This window comes from Gadus chalcogrammus, chromosome 15 (genome assembly GCF_026213295.1).
Source record: "Gadus chalcogrammus isolate NIFS_2021 chromosome 15, NIFS_Gcha_1.0, whole genome shotgun sequence".
Taxonomy (NCBI): Eukaryota; Metazoa; Chordata; class Actinopteri; order Gadiformes; family Gadidae; genus Gadus; species Gadus chalcogrammus.
In genome coordinates this window covers 20,792,983-20,813,608 of record NC_079426.1, presented here as the reverse complement: position 1 = coordinate 20,813,608, position 20,626 = coordinate 20,792,983, and the positions used below count along the sequence as shown (strand labels likewise).

Genomic DNA, 20,626 nt, shown 5'->3' with positions numbered 1-20,626 from the left:
CCACTCAGAAAAGTGTGAATACAACTTTACACACATGTGTATGTAGTCTATATATATATATATATATATATATATATATATATATATATAGGCCGATATACATATATATATATGTATATATACCATCTTCATAAACTACTGCATCTTCTCTTTTTTGTACTTCTGTCCTGTTTCTCAGGACCCACTGGTGGATGGTCGAGAAACGTCCAATGCCATTGGAAACTCAGCTGTGCGTAGGTGGTCTCCACCCAGCCTGGGTCTGCTGCCCCCGCTGCTCTGGCTGTCTCACTGCACACGAGCCATCTTGTAGCCTCACCGTTCCTAAGCAACAAACACAAATGGACTGACTGATAACATATTTGTATAAAAGAGAGAAAACAAGGCAGAATTATATCCTCTGTTTCCAGTAAAAGCTGTTCTGTTTTTATTTACCTCTGGATTCTGTCGCTCTTTCACTCATTTAATTTCTCCCCGATAGCTCCATTGTTTTTTGTTGTTTTAGTATTGCAACTGTGCGCTTAACCAATTGATCAGGTGTTTGACAATTTGATATTTGTTCCCTTTTAATTTGATCAAAAGGGATTTACAAAAAACAAGCTTTTCTGTGGCCCACTGGGGGATTATGCTACTGTCAGAATGCATTCTGCTACGTCTGGGGGTTCTCCCATATGGAGAACACATGTGTTGTGAAATTTTGCAACAGCGAGATTTCGATCCCATCTTCCAAATCTCTCAACAAAACCTTGTCCATTTTCAGGAGGGGTCTAAAGACAAACATCACAGCCAGGGTTGAAAGGTTGGTCTTTCAGGTCCCGCCCACACTCATCAGACATATCTGTGTGCACGTGAGTGTGTGTGCGTGTGTGTGTCGGTGTTAATGTTTATGTGTGAGTGTATGTGTGTTTGTGCGTGTTTTGATCACGGTGCCAGTGGTTTTCACCGTATAATCAATCCATCAAAGCAAGTCGAGTTAGATATTAAACTTCTGGGTTGCATAGAAATCACAAGAATAATCACCTGGAAAAGTATTCGGAGGCATTTATGATTGGTCGGATGGAGAAGCGTGGTTCCGCCATCGCTCTCGTTCAGTGTGGATTAAATAGCACAGCGATAAACACACGCACATTTGAATGCTGGGCTTTTGATCTTATTCTCTCCTTCTTTATCTGTCTCCTTTCTCTCTGGATCACTTTCACCCGCACGCAGACATGCACTCACACAATCACACATCCAGGCTTAACACTCGGTTTCTACACCTTTCATTACCAACGTAATTTATTCAAAGATTTAAACCCCCCTCCCCAAAAAAAAGAAAACACTGCAGTTGTTAATCCATCAGATTTAATCCTTTATAAAGATTGTACTTACGTGGCACTGTCAAAACGTACTGTTGTGTGTTTGTGTATCTCTCTCTCTCTCTCTCTCGTCCTCTCTTTCGCTCTCTCTCTCTCTCTCTCTCTCTCTCTCTCTCTCTCTCTCTCTCTCTCTCTCTCTCTCTCTCTCTCTCTCTCTCTCTCTCTCGCTCTCTTTCGCTCTCACTCTCTCCCCCCCCCTGAGGAGAGTTTGAAGATACGGTTGTTTGCGTCCATGCTGAGTGGTTTCTTGTGAGAGTGATTTAAGGAGCTGGTGTTCTTATCTGAAGCGAGCGTTGCACTCCATGCCGCACGGCCCGCGACAGTAACGGAGCATAGCTTAAGTCTTTAGCGCTGTACTGTATATTCAGTTACTGTATTTTTTTTAATGATATTGTGCTCTCATAAACCTACACACCTGCTGGCATCTGTGTGATGATGCTGTGATGTTTTGCCACGGCAATGACACAGTGAACGTGTCGAGGCAATGCATTCATTCATTCATCCCCTCAGTGCTCAACAGAAATATTTCACCTCACTTGATCATTGTTTGATGTTCAGCAATCGTGTCATTTACACTAAGCTTTAGCAAGTATCCCCCAACCCCATGCCTTTCTTGACTATTTTCTAGTAATAATAACCACATATTGACATGTGGCATGTTAAGGGAAATGACTTCAGCTATACACAAGCATTTATGACATGTATGGCTGCTTGGGTCCCTTCGGGTTCCTGTGGCTTCTTGAAATGTACTTACTGTATACTAGAACCTAAGTGTTCATTATGAGGCATTTAACATGATATATGTGCTGTGCGTTCTCTGGCTGAAAGTGAAGAACCGGACAAACAAATGTCAAGATGATCGTTTATTTCAGAGCATTGTGAAATATTTTGACTTGATGACGAACCCATGGCGTTGGCGATACAACGTTAAATAAGACAGAATCTTGTTAGTTGTTTTTTTTATAACAAGCTATATGTATATTTCTCCTGATATGTACATGATTATAAAATACTATTGCATCTGAGAAAGAGGATATCATTGTAACTGTCCTATATTACTGCAATTAAAATGCTACTTGTTTCCTAAGTATTGACTTTGTATCATAGCCCCACTCTTGATCATGGTTTACTATATTCATACATTTTTGGGGGACAGACATCTTATTTTTCTATTTTGAACTTTTGTTTTGTCTATGATGTTTCTTATTTAATACAACATGGACTGGAATGTGTTCTTAATTAAAGTTTTGGCTCCCACCGAAATGACATGTATTGGCATAGGACTTCAATAAAGAGGTGTGATATTAGGGACACAAACAGGTGTTACTCATTAAGTTAATTATGGGCCGAGGTATGCCGGTGCTCTTAATCAAGGTCATGAGATACACCTGTGTACACCCCTGCTATTACAACTCTCCGATAAGGCCTACTGCAACAAGAACTAATCAAACCAATGGTATTCTTTTGTTCTACCAAATGCTCAAAGGGTTGGAAGGCTGTAATACTATTGGATAGTTAGTGGCTGTTACCAGCATTTATTTTTCGTGCAAGCAAACATGTTGATGTGGTTGTTAGTCGATTGGATTTGGACTTTAAAGATCCTTGAAAGTTTGAAAGCAGAATACCCTTTGAGACCTTTGTCTCTTGCGAGTGGGTTTGTATTGGAACCTCTGTGTCTCTAACCACACCACTACAGTACCGGGGTTAATGCTAACAGTTCTTCTTTGCGCTGTGCTGGCATTTGGTAATAACGGGCCATAACTTGCAGTTTGTAAAGAAGGGAAGCCAATAGAAGATGGTAATAGTTGCATTCTTCTCCCTTCTGTCAAGGATTCAAGACATGTTTTGTTTTTTTGGAGAAACGGCTTTCCAGCACCATTTCCTTCTTAGCTTGTGAAAATGTAAAATCTATTGTACAAAGTTACAATTAAAACTGTTAAATCATCTCAGACCAGATGTTGTTGTCACTTTTTCCCCTCATCCAATAATTAAGGCATGTTACAAGAAATGACAGGCAGAAGGAACTTAAGAAATTCAGGAAATATTGAAGAATGAGAGCAAGTATGCATAAGTTTGGTTAAAAAAATGTATGCAAAGTTACAAGACAGGGAGAGAGAGGGAGAGAGAGAGAAAGGGAGAGAGAGAGAGAGAAAGAGTGAGTGAGTGAGTGAGTGAGTGAGTGAGTGAGTGAATGAGTGAGTGAGTGAGTGAGTGAGTGAGTGAGTGAGTGAGTGAGTGAGTGAGTGAGAGAGAGAGAGAGAGAGAGAGAGAGAGAGAGAGAGAGAGAGAGAGAGAGAGAGAGAGAGAGAGAGAGAGAGAGAGAGAGAGAGAGAGAGAGATAGAGAGAGAGGAGACAGAAAGGGATAAGGGAAGAGTCTTTTTAGCATGTTGTGATGTCTGGTACTACTGGGAATAAACATCAGAAGCAGTAAAGGAATCAAACTAGGCCCCAGGCTACTGCCGTAGCTGAGCTACCTTCCCCACTGCAGGGGAACAACGTAGTCCTAATATAGACCACAACATTGACCCTGATACTACTCCATCCACAGAGACAACAGACACCTACATTATCTTTTATCTAGTGATTTGGACCACATTCTGCTATAGGAGACATGTTATAATACACTACTGTGCTGTATCAGAGATTGTCAGGGAAGATGGCAGAGACATGAAAAGACCCCTCAAGTGCTAATAGAAATTATTAATCATGAATCTTTCTGCATTAAGCAAATGTTGATTAGTCAATGTCTACATAAGACTTTCAGACATTGGTTATAAATAGATATGAATGTGTTTTTCTTATTTTTGTTCAGAGTGAAAATAACACACTCCTATTTGCCGGAGATGTTCTTTCTTCCTGTGAAGACTCTAAACTTAGATAATTTTAACAACTGATTATTAAATTAAGATCTTAATTAATAAAGAGCAAAAATTTCCTTTTTCGATCTTTATGAGCAAATTATGTTTCTTGAATATTTCTGTACAAATAGGACCGGTTGATTTGAAACAATTGTCAACGCCCCCCATGGCCAAGGTGTCTGGTGAGATGTCTATATGGGAGGAGGTTCGCTCCCCGTGGACTGACATATGACATACCCTTTACAGAAAACACATGAATGACTGCCCAAGGTCCACTGGGGTAGGAGTATTCACAGCCCCCAGGTTAGAGATGCACCATAATGTCATGTTATAATAACACGCAGAACGGAAGGCAGCCTGAGGTAGGCTAAAGTTTTTCAAAACAAAATAAAAAAATGATATTTCCTCTATTTCTTTCCAGTAGAGGTTGAAATGCAAGTGTAATTAAACATTTTGTGCTGAAAAAGCTAATATGTGTGCTGTGACTTGTGGCTGTTTTGGCACTGCATACGGAGAATACTGCAAAAATATATGAATATCTTCAGGCTACATGATAGATTAAAAAGGGATCTGTAATATAGTTTAGGTGGAGGCAAAAAGATTGTGCGCATAATCTTATCTCAAATCTTTTACTTAAAACAGCCCCTCATGCTGAGATCCAGGGAGTTTAGATTAAAGGTTGATATAAGCAGCGAGGTGGTTACATGGTGGGGGAGGGGGGTAGGGGACTCTGTTCATTGAACGAACCTCTAAGGACAACTAAAGCTGTTAAGTTTTGAAGCAGCATCATACATTGGCTCGTTTCTCTTTGGGTGTAGAAATGTGTGACATGCAACACCCCAAATTGTGCACTGTCGTTATCTCTTATAGTCACACATAAAGAATCAAAACAAAGGATTAATGGAAAAAATTAACAGTGAAGACTCAAGCAGACTATTAATGACTCATAAATGTGGCTCACTGCCTTGCAATGAAACCCCCTGTGGCATCAAAACACATCACTAAGAATGTCAAATTAGTTCTCATAAACTTATTGAATTGGATTTTTTATATCAAGCTGTGTCTCATATTAAAACCTTGTTACTCCACTTTGAGGTGGCGAAAGGCCTCAGACAATAGTGTAAGACGCAAGTCCTGGACTTTCAAGGGGTGAGACATCAGCTGAGTTGCAGGTAGCCAATCCTCAAAAATATTTCTGCTATCCGATTTGTATTTTAAAGTGTAAGTGAACGCCCTGTAACAGCTTTAATTCCAACAATGTGTGATTTAAAAAAATGTGCGGTGTGCAGCCGGTTCTAGGAAGGAGAAGTAGGGTGGGGGGGGGCATCCAAAGACTCATGGTAACTTTGTGCTACTTAATCATACTAAACGGTCTCTGAGTCACAACAATGCACTCTTGCCCAGACAGAGCTCACATCCACAGACAGTGCTGCGGTAGTGCAGCCTCTTGCCGTTGGTGTCTTTGCCGCCAAAAAAAAATACTTTGACGCCACTAGTTAACCTGACTTGAGATCAGAGGACTGTCGAACCTCCCCAAAGTGGTTGATTGAGAGTTGGCGTTTAAAAAAGATTTTCCTAAATCTCTGCCTATTTTGTAAAAGTAAAAAAAAAACATGCCACAGATAACTATCTTGAGCATCATGTATAAAACATATGTCCCCCTTTTGGGTTAAATACCTCTTTAAGAGAAACCTTTAAGCATTCCAACCAGAGCATCTTACTGGTGACAGTGGTACTTTGCACAATTAAAGGACACATATTATGGTCTTTTCCCAACAAGTAAACATAGTATTTGAGTTCCAGAAAACATGTTTTTGAAGCCGTTTGCTGGAAATAGCTTTTAGGTAAATAAATCTTACCTACCGTTATTCCCCTCTGTTTCTTCAGAATGCGCTAATGTTTCTGGTGTCCGTAGCTTTAATGCAAATGAGCTGCTGCCCATTGACCAATGAGCTGTCAGACTGAACCACAGCATGGAGGAGAAGGGATTGTTGCCGTTTGTGGAATCCTGGAGCTCTATATCTATATAATATAATATAATATAATATAATATAATATAATATAATATAATATAATATAATATAACATAATATAATAATAATAACATTATTTATGGGTATTTATATAATATTCCTACATCTAATAACACGGCCAAAAGCTATGTGCGTCTCGGATGATATTACTAATCATAAAGACTGCGTCTGACATCTCTGGTACTTCCACAACAAGTAAAGACTCGTAGTGGGGGATATGTCGGCCATGGTTGAGAAGAATTGGGGGAAAGGAACTTTGGCCTTGACTCTCCGAAGTCCATGAACCGCGACATGGAGGAGAAAGGGATTGTACTCCGGGAGCTGAGCTGCCGGACAGCCGCCGAGCTACCCCCGCCGGACGGCCGCCGAAACTTCGCCGGAAGTTCTGCCAGACTGCCGCCCCGGCCGCCGTTGAAGCCATCCGGCCGCCGCAAAAGCTTCGGTGGCAGTCCGGCAGCTCCGGCGGTGTACTCCGGGAGCTGAACTGCCGCCGAAGCTTTCCGGCTGCACCCGTGGATGTACTCAGGAGCTGAACTTCCGCCGAAGTTTCGGCGGCAGTCCGGCGGGGGTAGCTTGGCGGCAGTCTGGCAGCTCAGCTCCGGGGGTACAATCCCTTTCTCCTCCATGTCCCCTCCTCCAGCAGCTCCAATCAGAGCTATGCTCTGATTGGAGGGGAGTGGGGAAGTGGGAGGTAATATTCAACTGCGCACCCTTCCTACGTAGGAGGGGGCGCCGAAACTGACTCGCTCGTTCGGTAAATGTAGGCGGGGTACTTTCAGGATATCGTACTCAAAATATCATGAACAGACTTTTTTCAAAGTTTGCATGCGTGTGGGAGCACCAGAGACCCAAAAGCAACTCCCCAAATCCCAGGAAAAGTGTTGTCCCCTTTGAAAATGAAATAAAAAGTGATAACAAATAACGTGGTAACAAATCTTGATGGAAATGCTAGAGTCTATTCATTAATGATGACATTGTGGTGGTTTTCAGTGTACAAATAAAGGTTTCATGACCTGTGGAAGACATACAGCAGCAGGCCCATGTGACGCTTATGGCCAGGAGTTGCATTCATTCTCCACTCGAGAGATTCTAGAACAACTCTTTTGAAGCGGGTGATTGCTCTGATTGGAGGTTCCTACACTTCTTGTGGACCACGGGCTGGCAAGCGCTGGGCTTCATAAGGGCCCTTAAAGGGGTAGTTCGGAATTTTGGACATAGGGCCTGATTCCGAAGTGAGCATTGGTATTCTATATCACTGGAGACAGTTTTCAACACATTTCATTCAGTCCTTCTAGTTGCAGAGTTCGCTCGTGCTAGGCTAGCGCAAGTCAACGGGCAATGCTAGCCTGCTATTAAAAACAGTCTTACCCACTCCACAGTACACCCGAGGTAAATCAATTATAACGACAGACTATAAATCTAAATGTCTGTTTATAGAATAATGTTAGAGATAAAACCAACCTTGCATTGCATTGCATTTTGAGGGAATTGCGGGGTCTCAGCAGCAGTATTTATATTCCTGTACGTAGGCTACGGCAGCGGCGGACTGATACCTAGGTTACCTGCCGCTGTCATTGCTACAAACGCAGAGTACAGTGAACGAAGGAATTCTACAAGCGTATTAAATTAACAAGATATGGCCACGTTTGGAGGAGTTAGCGATGCATCTGCTTTTGAAGACGATTGTGAGGAATTTGTTGTATCCAACGAACCGTACATGTACGAGCCGGTGTTTTGATGTCAAAGCCAGCAGCAACAAGCCACAGTTGAGTCCTTTCTGGATCTCACACTGGAAATTGGTGGAAACTTTGTGGTGGCCATCTGTACCGTTTATTTCTACAATTTCTAAAAGCACACTGAACCATCATGTTGCCTAGTCGTTCAATTGCGCTTCTGTCCCACGCTTCTCTGTTTACGTTCTTCTGTCGTGATTCGGTTACAAACCTAACCAGCGCATAGTAGAATTCCGCTTCTGCTGAGAAAGTAGTCCCTCGATGATTCATGCGATGCAAGGTTAGCTTTATTTCTAACATTATTCTATCAACACAGACATTTAAATCTATAGTCTGGCGTTATAATTGATTTACCTCGGGTGTACTGTGGAGTGGGTAAGACTGTTTTTAATAGCAGGCTAGCATTGCCCGTTGACTTGCGCTAGCCTAGCACGAGCGAACTCTGCAACTAGAAGGACTGAATGAAATGTGTTGAAAACTGTCTCCAGTGATATAGAATACCAATGCTCACTTCGGAATCAGGCCCTATGTCCAAAATTCCGAACTACCCCTTTAAGCAGTGGTTCCCAACCTCTGACTTTAGGTGAACCACTTTGTTGTCATCAAGACCTTTCACAGACCGCCACGGATCAAACAATAGATTAATGCACTTGCAGTCGCTGAGCAGAGAGGTCCAGAGCCCCAGCATCGTTAGTGCAGAAGGCCCTGGCCAGTAGGAAATAGTGGGAAGAAGAAGTCAACAATACTGCATATTCTCACAGTGTGTTAACATAGCAACCAAAAATGAACACAAACCATTAATGGAACAATAAAAAAAGCAGCAAATGCCATTCAGTTATCTACATATAATTTTCTCTATTATTGTAAATAAGTCTGTTTCAAGAATAAAACTGTGCATACCCTTCAGTACCACAGGTTGAAGACACTGCCCTGTATTCCTGTGTGGCCAATTCTGGTCAGTCAGACAGATGGTTTGAAACACTAACATATCTGTCATCATTATTTGGGATTATCGCAATCATCTAGTGTAGTTATGATGGTGGTGTACAGTGCTGAAGACATGTTAACGGTTAAATATCTAACAAATTCAAAGAGACTCTGTTGGATCAAGCGTGAAATTACAATTTGACTGTTTTTTTCAAACATTTATCAATAAAAACGTGTCATTTGATGGAAAAAGAGAAATAGGTACTTCTTTTATAAATATATATATATATATAGTGGCTCCCAACCTCTGACTCTTACTCATATAATATATATGAGTAGAATTACATAACAAGTAACCAAAAATATAAATTGTGTGTCGGGCCCAGGTGTGCAGGGCCCTGGTGTGTGTGTTGGGCCCTAGTGTGTGTGGGGACTCGGTGTGTGTTGGACCCTGGTGTGTGTGACCCTAGTGTGTGGGGCCCTGGTGTGGGTTGGGACCCGGTGTGTGTGGGGCCCTAGTGTGTGGGACCCTAGTGTGTGTGGGGCCCAGGTGTGTGGGGCCCTAGTGTGTGTGGGGACTCGGTGTGTGTTGGGCCATGGTTTGTGTGACCCTAGTGTGTGGGGCCCTGGTGTGTGTGGGGCCCTGGTGTGTGTGGGGCCCTGGTGTGTGTGGGACCCACACACTCTCTTCTTTCACCCGCTCTCGTCCTGACGCTGGGTGGGACACTGTGACGAGGAAGAGGAAGGAGATCAGTGCATGATGGGTGACGGGCAAACGGACTAGGCAGGGTTGACGGCGCAGGAATTCTTCACATGACCTCGGAGAGTGTGTGTTTGTGTGTTTGTGTGTGTGTGTGTGTGGGTATGTATGGGCATTTGTTTGTTTGTCTGTGTGACAGAGACAGTGTGTGTGATCTGATGTGTGTGTGTGTGAGAGAGAGAGAGTGAGAGAGAGAGAGAGAGAGTGAGAGAGAGAGAGAGAGAGAGAGAGAGAGAGAGAGAGAGAGAGAGAGAGAGAGAGAGAGAGAGAGAGAGAGAGAGAGAGAGGGGGAGAGAGAGAGAGAGAGAGAGAGAGAGAGAGAGAGAGAGAGAGAGAGAGAGAGAGAGAGAGAGAGAGAGAGAGAGAGAGAGAGAGTGAGAGAATTGGTAGTTGTGTGTGGGGTGGCAGAGGACAGCCGCATGCTTTGTAATTCTATGAAGGCCCTTGACCGGTCCGGTCACTCATCCTTCCAAATTACCCGCCGCAATTGCTCCATAATGCCATTAAAATTGGGGCCTGGACAAGACATCCGTCATTGCAGCACAGCTTGCCTGGCCCTGAGTCCTCAACAAGAGGATGGAGGTTACATTGAAGGAGAGAGGGAGAGAGAGAGAGAGAAAGAGAGAGAGAGAGAGAGAGAGAGAGAGAGAGAGAGAGAGAGAGAGAGAGAGAGAGAGAGAGAGAGAGAGAGAAAGGCTTGTAACCGGGGCTATAGCGGAGTGAAGAGGTAAACTGGGAACTATGAACGACGGAGGGCTATGTAGTGAGATATTGAATTAGATGTTTGTTTCAATGAAAGATTTATAGATTTTAATTCATTACTAAACAAAAACCATGGTCATCACCGTATTTGATGCTTGTAATATAGTATGTATAAATCTCTATATATATAAATATATTTGTACGTATACTGTATGTATGTGTACATATCTTAACTATATAATAGCAGGCCTGTCGAACAAGTTACTCAAGGTGGTCAGTGCGCATGTGCCAAGCAGCCTGCAGTTTACACACACACACACACACACACACACACACACACACACACACACACACACACACACGCACGCACGAAAACACACTCTACGTGAACTATGAAAAGACAACGGCAAGATTGATCCCGCATCCCGCAATCTCTTGATACATTGATGATCACCCCTCCCCCTTTCCCTCTGTTTTAACGGCGTCGCCGTCAGCAAACTCTCCTAACGCCTCGTGCCCACTACTTCCGTCCGTTGACTGATCCCCATTGACTTTGAATGGGGACGGACGCGCAATGCATTGTGGATCCGTCCGTTCCGCTGAAGCCTTCGGCTCCGTCAAAAAGTTTAAAAATGTTCAACTTTTTCGGCAGCGACGGATCCGTCATCCAATCAGATCGCGTATGCAAATTTAAGCACTGTGACGCGACTCGGGCTCTGACGATGCTGGAAAGCGGGAAAGCGGGTCATCTTGCATCGCAACAAGCAGGAAGAAGCGGGAAGAACCCGGCGAAGCGATTTGATTGGCTGACGGATGCCTCTGCAAAGACTACGGAGGTAGTGGGCATGTAGCGTCCGCTACATGCCCACTGCACCGTCAGTCAACGGACGTGGGAAGGCGTGGCTGACTGATGGGGGAGTAGTCTTTGCAGAGGCATCCGTCAGCCAATCAAATCGCTTCGCCGGGTTCTTCCCGCTTGCAATTGCGATGCAAGATGACCCGTCTCCCTTGATATGTGTGGTCTTGTAGGCTATACTGTGTGAGCCGAATCACCGTCCTAAATTAATTCCCGACGTGTAGCTTGGTATTAATAAAGACTTGACTAGGCTATTTATCTATCTAGGCTATTAGTCAACAGTTATTCGCCAAAGCCGAAGTGAATAGTGGGGAATAGCCGACGAGACCGAAGGTTTATTTGTTGTTATCAGCTGACATTTTGCGATGAAAACAATATAGAATTTGAGATGTCAATCATGGGATATTGCCCAATATCCCGAGATAGCGAACCAATGAAATTGCGCCATCTTAGGAGGTTCACGTGTAGCATAGGCCTATAACTATATATAATATCTATGTATTTATATATGAAACACATCCTTCCACACACACACAGTTCAAACACATACTCTTATTTGACATTAGAACAGCCTAAATGTGGCATGCAACAGCATTTTCTGTTTTGGTAAACACATTTCTCCTCTCTGCACTGCAACTGTTAAAAGATGTAAATGTTAATAGAGACTTTGGTTTTAATTATTTTATGGCTGTATTTTATTTACATCTATTCGAATGAAGGTGTGTATACACACCAAAACGATTTTCTTTAAATGAGACTTGCATTTAATTTATTCTTTTGTTTGCAATGTGCATAGTTAAAAAGATTGAGAATAATAAAAACTTTTATTTAAAAAAAAAAGCCTATTCAGGTTTTGTATAGCTCGTGTGTTTTTGAAAAGTAACTTAGTAAAGTAATTAGTAAAGTAACTAATTACTTTTGAAAATAAGTAATCAGTAAAGTAACTGGATTAATTTCTTGGATAAGTGATCAGTAATCAGTAACTAATTACTTTTTCCAAGTAACTTGACCAACACTGCTGACGGATGGGGGAGTGGTATTTGCCGACGGAGCCACGATTTGATTGGCTGACGGATCTGTTGCAGCCTGAAAAGTTAAAAACTTCTCAACTTCTGAACGCAGGAGACGGAGCCGACGGAACGGACAGACCCACAATGCATTTCGGGATCGCCCCATGCAAAGTCAATGAGATCCGTCAACAGACGGATGCAAAGGGGGTAAGACGTTTTGTTTGTAGACTGTAGAATTACGATAAAAGAAGTGAAGAGACAATTTCTCACGTCGCCAAGCAACGGCAGGTCGTTCATTTTGTCATATAAATATATTTTAAAACATTGCGCCGACCGGCATATCAACACAAAAGTCATGTGATATCAAAGAGACAGCGTCACTATAACGCAGAACGTAAATATGTCAATAACACAGTATGGTGAATTATGTCTATAGGGTCAACCACAAGACTACACTGTTGCTTAAAATGTAATATTACCCTCCTCCTTAGGCTTGAGCCTCCCGAAATGTCTTCACACTTTGTTGCTCAAACCTAATATTACACACCTCCTTGAGTCTCCCGAAATGTCTTGCGTTATTGATCCCCCCCCCTCCCCCCCCCCGTGCGGACTGTTTTAGTTGATTTATTTTTCTTATGTTTTGTGTGTATGCTTTGTGTTACTGTAGGCTACTGCGGCCTGTCTTGGCCAGGACACTTGAAGAGATGTTTAATCTCAATGATGATCATTATTTTCAACTAACTAATAGTAGTTGCAAAGCATTTTAAATGTCAATGCACTTTTCAGCCATGAATAACTGTAAAAGCTATTAAATGATTGATTTGCATGCGTAGTATACTACACTTTCACTGAACCATTTCCGCTGTTACCCATAAATTGACTCAATTTATAATGTTATCAAATGCTCACATACTAACTGCTTTCAGACACATGTGTAAATCCTGATATTCTCCTGCTATTCTCCTGATGGGCCGTATGTGTGAACAACATATCCTGAATAATACTATCCCTGAGGTAGTATAGGAAATGTAAATTACCTTATATGTGAATGAGGAGTAGAAAGTCGGTATTTCTCACGCCACTTCAGTGGGAGTGTTTATGACGCTTCTGCATGTCATTGAGTGCCCCCCTCAATGATAATCAGCCTGTTGCCTTTTGTTCGCCTAATGGTAAAAAAGAAATTAATGTTTGCACTGCTTTTTTTTTTCACTACTGAGTCATTTGTGGTCAACGCTAAAATATTGATCGTATTGAAACCCTTAAAGTACACTTACACACAATAAATAAGTTCACTGCTGCACGTGTACAGATTTTTTTTTTTTTATTGTTATTACAGACTAACAGTCAGCGGAACATTATAGGGTCCCGTCTTCCCACTCCCTGTTTTCTCAGTTCAAAGGTTGCTAGTTCGATCCCCAGCTCCTCCTAGCTGAGTGTTGAAGTGTCCCTGAGCAAGACACTTTACCCTAACTGCTCCTGACGAGCTGGCTGTCGCCTTGCACGGTTGACTCTGCCGTTGGTGTGTCAATGTGTGTATTAACCGATGTAAGTCACTTTGGATAAAAGCATCTGCTAAATGCCCTAATTGTAATTGCAAATCAATTTGTCCAAGCGTTAGTTACATGTGAAATTAAGCAAAAAAATATGCTCTCTTTCTCCGGTAACGCAGTCATTCGCAACGCCTTTCTACTTCGTCATTTATTTTATTTGTCTCTACCTGACACTCTAATCTTTCATCGATCGATGCTTCGGATTTTGTGGAAGCAACGGAATATATCATTCATCATTTTAGCAACATTTAAGATGAGTTCTGCCCGTTCTATCTCCATTTTGTCTATGGTCAAATCAAAACAAACTACAGAGACAGCGGCCACACTTATCCCGCCTCTTGCAAACTTAGACCCTACGTTATATCCTGCCCCTTGCAAGCCATACCCCCTAAACCCCGTTGATTCTACTGATGTCTAAACAACATTGATTTCCGCATATAAAGCATCAAGTGTGAATCACCCTCAGGGTCGAAATCTCCTGATATACAAATGCGGCAAAAATGAATGAAATTAAATTGCGGGAACTTGCAAAAAATGCGGGAACTTGCGAAAATATGCAGGAACTTGGAAAAATTGCGGTTTGAAAAAGAGGGGAAAAGTGATTCCCCAACACCCTGTTCTCACTAGGCTACTACCTTAATGTAAAGAGTCATTTCTTATTACTTTCTATGATAAACAAGCATACTACATCACAGAAAGTGCTGGGAATATTTACAATTTACAATTTACAATTTGACCTGACGAGCTGGCTGTCGCCTTGCATGGTTGACTCTGCCGCCGGTGTGTCAATGTGTGTATTAAACGATGTAAGCCGCTTTGGATAAAAGCGTCTGCTAAATGCCCTAATTGTGAATGGGAATATTTAAGTTCTCATCTTGTTTTATTTGAGACCTTACAACATGGCTCAAACTTACAAAACATTGAGTGCAACTTCTGTAGTTTTACAAAAAGTATCTGCTACAACTTCTGTAAAAATGAATAAATAAAATATAAAAAAAATAATTTTCCTGTTTTACAGAGGAAGCTTTACAAAAGAGTAACAAAAAAGTGCAATCTTACAACTGTAAAGTTGCATCAACTCATTGAATGAAACTACAACAGTCCACTGTGAAAATGAAAACTAACTGCGTAGCCTCTAACACTAGTCAATCATTCCTCATCCTCATCCTCCATCCCCTCTCCCTCAACGTCCATCTCTTTAACCATCCTTGCATGTTTGGCTGCGGCAAAGTGGTTTTCCAGCGTCGACTTCCGCCTGTGGTCCAACACGCAGTTGCACGGAGTGCAAAAATAATTTGCCCCCACTGTCGAGTAACAATGAAACAACAAGTCTTTTGCACTTATCTTTGTTGGCAAATGAGACCGCTTCATCTTGCCTTCGTCGCGGGGTTTGCGATGACGTTTATGTCGCGTAATTACGTCACTCCATAACGTTTCCATGGCAACAGGGGGAAATGGCTGCTTTTTTCGCGGAAATTGGCAATTTATGCGATGAAAGTGCAGCATATTTGAAAAAATGCGGCCCCCGCATGAATATGCAGTCTTAGGCCGCGTTCACACTAGACTTCTTTTTTTAGAAAAAAGCGCCGCCTTCTGCGTCTTTTTCACATGCAACTCAATGGGAAAAAGCAAAACGGCGGACGCCTTTTCAGAAAGGCGCCGCCTTTTATAAACTTCTAAATAAGCGCAACCTCCGACGACTTTTTGAGTTCAATTTTCTCAACTTTTCAGAAAGGCGCCGGGTGACGTCAAGCGCCGTTTTGACAGCTGACCAATCAGGACGAGGAGAGTAGGTACACGCGTACCTTCCCTAGTAACATTCTATCTTAGTTACCGGTGCCCTCTAAAAAAGACCAAGATGGAGAAGGTACCAGTAGAGACACTCGTAATTGCTGTGGCTCATTATACTGAATTGTATGATTTGAGTCATAAGAGGTACTCAAACATCCACCACAAGGAGTCAATCTGGGAACAGATCGGCAGGACTTTGGGTTTTTCTGGTAAGTACACGTGAACTCTCATTCAACTGACTCTGATTCAACTGACGTTACTTTGTATTCATCGATATCGTAACCCAACCTATTAATTGATATCGTAATCCGCCCCAGTTATTAAAAGTGACAACCCATTATAAACCTTTATAGATCGAAAAATATTTAATCAATCAATCTTACATATTTTAGTAACGGTGTGTGTCTAGATTACGACTGGTTACGACTGGTAACTTGTTTGGAATTTCAACTGAACTTTTTTGAAAACCGTGTGTTCCGTTATTTCCCGTTGTGTTAGAATAACGATAGATAGCCACAATAGGTATAACGAGTGTAGACTTATGCCAGGTTCATTTTTATCATAGCAAATGCATGCAGCAGAAAGTGGAAATACTTGAGGGACAAGTACAAGAAGGAGAAGAGAGAGGAGCAGGAGAAGTCCAGGAGTGGAGCCAAGGGGGGAGTCACGAGGAAATGGAAGTACCTCCATATACTGGAGTTCCTAGAGCCTTATAATCAGGACAGGGAGACCACCTCTAACTACCATCCGCAGACGGCAACAGTTATCCTAAATAATATTTGTTCAGAGGCAGGACAGGTAATTAAGTAGGTGATTATTAGGAATGTGTATACAGAAAAGCAGTGTGTATGGGGTTAATTCATGTATAAACCTGGAACATGCTAATACTTCTAATAATGTTCTAATAAGTGCTGTGTTGGGTTTTATATACATTTTTACTACAGGATCAAGCTGAGGAAAGCCTTGACCTAGAGGATAGCCTGATGCTTTACGAAGAGACCCCTGAAGCAACCCCTGAAGCAAACCCTGAAGTTGAAGTGACCCCCGATAACCCGCCTCCCTCACCAACTTGCGCACCTTACCGGGACCCTTCACCGAGGACCACGTCTATTGGCAGGGGGAAGAGGAAGGCACCACAAGATATGACCGCATACCAGGCCCAAATTCTTCAAAGAATTGACCAAACTAAATACACAGAGACACAACATTACCTCCTCAGTCTGGCACCCGCAATTGACCGGTTAGACCCGCGAAAACAAGCCCTGGCAAAGCTTCGGATTCAACAAGCCTTGTATGACATTGAATTTGGAGAATAGTGTATACTATTCTCCAAATTCAATGTCATATAAGGCTTGTATAGTATAAAAATAGTGTTATATAAAATAGTATAAATATAGTTTATATAGTAGTAGTAGTAGTAGTATATATATATTGTATAGTATACAATAGAGTAATATAAAATAGTATAAATATAGTTTATATAGTAGTAGTAGTAGTGTATATATATTGTATAGTATAAAATAGAGTAATATAAAACTAGAGTAATATATGTAGCATATAACTAGAGTAAAATATTTGTATATATTTACATCATTATTGTATTTGTTATTGTTATGATTATTGATGAAAATAAACCTATAATTATATTTACTTTACCTGCAGTCATTAATCACATTGTTGACATTGCCTTGACACATTGCTTAATTTGTTCTATAAATGACAACTCACAAGACCACACCTCAACTGATTTAGTTTTTAAAAGTTTACTGAAGGGCATGTGGGATGTGCAGGGGGCGGTTCTGCCAGGGGACTTGACCAGCTTCAGATGAAAAATAAGTTGTGAAGTTGGTCCTCACAGTAATGGCCTCGTTGCTGGCGTTGTTGCTGCCAACCCTGCCAATACTTCTCATTCCAGCAGATGGTTCTGCTGGACCAGTCAGTGCCTCTGTAGCACCCCCCCATCGCAGAAAGTTGTGTAGTATACATGTTGCCTTGACAACTGACTCTGCTACCTGTGGTGACACACCAAGCACCCTCCGGTATATCCTCCATTGGGCCGCAAGGATGCCGAAGGTACACTCCACCATTCTCCTGGCGTGAGAGAGGCGGTAATTAAAAACACGCTTTTCCCCGTGAGTGTGCCCAGGGTAGGGGCGAAGGAGATTTCTCCGCAAGGGGAATGCCTCGTCCGCCAGGAAAACATGAGGAATGGGCCCCAAGTTCTCTGCTCCAGGTAGGGGGGCATCCCCAGGGAGGTTGAGGGTCACCTGCCGCAGGGCAGACCCAAAGGCAGAGGCAGCTAATGTTCCTCCATCACTATTTTTGCCATAGGCTCCAATGTCGACCACCCTAAAACGATAGTGTGCATCGACTACCGCCAACAGTACAATGGAGAATGACTTCTTGTAATTAAAATAAAGGGAGCCGCTTAATGGAGGTGCCTCAATGACAACATGCTTCCCATCCATTGCCCCTACGCAATTGGGAAATGCCCACATTCTTGCAAAATCCTCTGCAATCTTCCTCCACTCAGCCTCTGTAGGAAAGGCCAGGAACTCCCCAGACAGGCAGTCCCAAATGGCCTCGCACACACTCCTGACTATTCCAGCCACAGTGCTTATTCCTACCCTAAAGTGGAAAGCAATGGACCGGTAAGAGTTCCCTGTTGCCAAATACCTAGGAAAAAATACACACACAAAAAGATTGTTGTTAAAATGTGTTACAAAACACACTCACTCAGAGCCAATGATGTACTTTACCCCCTCCTTAACCTGGTGTCTCTCTCTCTAACACACAGACACACACACACACACACACACACACACACACACACACACACACACACACACACACACACACACACACACACACACACACACACACACACACACACACACACACACACACACACACACACACACACACACACACACCTACTGTACCCTCTCCTGGTGTCACTATATCTTATTTATTTATGTGTTTATTTGAAAAGGGACAGTGTACATTGATAAACATTTCCAAGAAAATGTAAATGCACGGGAATTAGCTTGGTTAAGGCTAGGTTAAGTTTTCATCCTAACAGACAGCACACACACACTCTCCCTCTCTCTCTCTCTCTCTCTCTCTCTCTCTCTCTCTCTCTCTCTCTCTCTCTCTCTCTCTCTCTCACGTTAGTTAATGTTACCCACCTCAAACAAATGCAAAGCCGCTCGTCTGGGCTGATGGTCTCCCTGAGATGTGTCTGCTTTTTTGAGATCTCTGGTCCAATCCTCCTTAGGAGATCCTCAAATTGGCTCTTGTCCAAGCGAAAAAAATTCTTGAACCTAGCATCGTCTAGGCGGAGCTCCTGAATTAGGTGGCCGAATGCCCCCTGCGACTCCCTATTGCGGAGGATGTCGTGCACCCATAAACGGCGCCTTGGCTGTTCCTCCCCCTCCTCCTCCTCAAACGCCAAAGCTAAAGCAATTAATTGTAACTGATTCGCCATTGTGTCTTTTAGCCTATCTACTTCAAAAAGTAACCGACGGAAAATGATAATAACGGATAATGATGTAACGCTAGAATGTATGATTACCGTTGTTAAGGTTACAGAATGCTCGCACTGAAGCCCTCAAAAGGCGCTCAAAAGGCGCTGAAGGCGGCGCTTTTTTCTTAAAAAAGAAGTCTAGTGTGAACGCGGCCTTAGGCTGATTATGCGTTGAATTATGCGATCGCATAATCGCGTTTTTCTGGAGGGACTGTTCATTACGTAATAGGTTAACCAAAATGGTATAGGTTGTAACATTATAAGCGAAAGGTTGTTATATAATGCGCTCAGAAATTTCGACTGGGGTTTCCAAGTTATTGCTATGGGTTGTATTACTAGAGTTTCCGCACGCGCGTTGCGCTCGCTCAACCTCTAGTATATATAAATATAAATATACGTGTGCCTACCTTCCGACTTAAAAGGAAGTACTCCTATACAGCTTCGATACACGGTAACGTGAAGTGAACATGGCACCTAAAGGAGGGGGGGGGTCTATTCAAAACTGTTTTTCTTTTTCAACATGATCCAATGTCTTATATTATCGTGAACACGTTAATCTTGTAATTTTATCCCTTATGCTACAATACGACTGTGATTTTGAGGAAACACGAGTAAAACCCTATATTTTGTCAGTCTCTGTCAGACAGTTTGTGAACGATTCACTCTGCTCCGAACGCCAGCAGCGTTTTTTTCCTAAATGGAAGGGCTTTTTGGTATACTCTTGGATGTCATACACAAGGGAGGTACAAAAAGCATCACAAAGTCGGGGTTGGTAGTCGCCATGGGGACAACAAGTCCCCCCTCCTTCACAGATCTCTTTTTTTTTTAATCTCATAATGTTTGAATTCGAGCTGAAACAGGGATTCACTTACAATTGAATGCCTATAGGGCATGTGAGTTGTGACGTCTCATTGAAACGGGAAATTTAAATCAGAAATATAGGAGAATAGGAATATTATTTGTAATAACTCTGTTAGGTCATTGTTTGGTGAATCATCAGGACAATCATTTGTCATAATGGGGAGACATTATTTTTTTTAAATGCCACAGCATTTCTCATGCAAGACATGGCAAAATTAAGTTTTGATTAGCCTAGGTGACTATTTATTGACGTTTTTATGCAACTCCAACTCTCTCTCTCTCTCTCTCTCTCTCTCTCTCTCCCTCTCTCTCTCTCTCTCGGCATCCGAAAATGCGGGAGTGTTGCCAACAAAAAATCCCATAATGCATTCTGATGTCCAAGCCCTATAGTGCATTCTTTCATCTTGAGAAAGAGATTTTAAAAAGAGTGCACTTAGCTCTTGCAGGACATAAATGGCGGAGAAAGCAGCGGCATTAAGTTCTTTGATAGTAGCCTATAGTCCTTTCATCTGCTTTGCAGTTAATAGATTTGAGCTTTCCCCTTAATGTATTCAGGGGTGCACTAATGTCCAGCGCTGAGTGGTCCGGTTTGATGGAAGTCACTGAGTGTCCAACAAGCGAAATCTGCAGATCTAAAGAGAGGCAGACGGATGGACAAAATGA

The 20,626-nt window shown here is 42.3% G+C and overlaps 2 protein-coding genes across 4 annotated transcripts in view; one reads left to right on the top strand and one right to left on the bottom strand.

Moving 5' to 3' along the window:
* LOC130404494 (GDNF family receptor alpha-1-like) overlaps positions 1 to 3,321 on the top strand; it is an 84,575-nt gene extending 81,254 nt beyond the window's left edge. For all 3 annotated transcript variants that reach the window (XM_056609268.1, XM_056609267.1, XM_056609266.1), the window contains one exon: positions 179 to 3,321. In XM_056609268.1, coding sequence (XP_056465243.1) covers positions 179 to 310 — 132 coding nt within the window. In that variant the 3' untranslated portion in view covers positions 311 to 3,321. The remainder of the gene's footprint in view (positions 1 to 178) is intronic.
* A 13,942-nt stretch (positions 3,322 to 17,263) lies between these two features.
* LOC130405056 (uncharacterized) lies at positions 17,264 to 19,254 on the bottom strand. The gene is made up of 2 exons (XM_056610015.1): positions 18,765 to 19,254; positions 17,264 to 18,252 (listed from the first exon to the last, which is right to left on the bottom strand). The coding sequence occupies exons 1-2, from the start codon at positions 19,061 to 19,063 to the stop codon at positions 17,340 to 17,342; spliced, it is 1,212 nt and encodes a 403-aa protein (XP_056465990.1). The 5' UTR covers positions 19,064 to 19,254; the 3' UTR covers positions 17,264 to 17,339.
* Positions 19,255 to 20,626: the final 1,372 nt, after the last annotated feature.

Excerpts from the sequence above, each read along its gene's own strand:
- LOC130405056 (XM_056610015.1), bottom strand. The coding sequence starts at position 19,063 with ATGGCGAATCAGTTACAATTAATTGCTTTAGCTTTGGCGTTTGAGGAG. Across the intron at positions 18,253-18,764 it reads CGGCTTTGCATTTGTTTGAG|GTATTTGGCAACAGGGAACT; the intron begins GTGGGTAACATT and ends ATTTTTTCCTAG.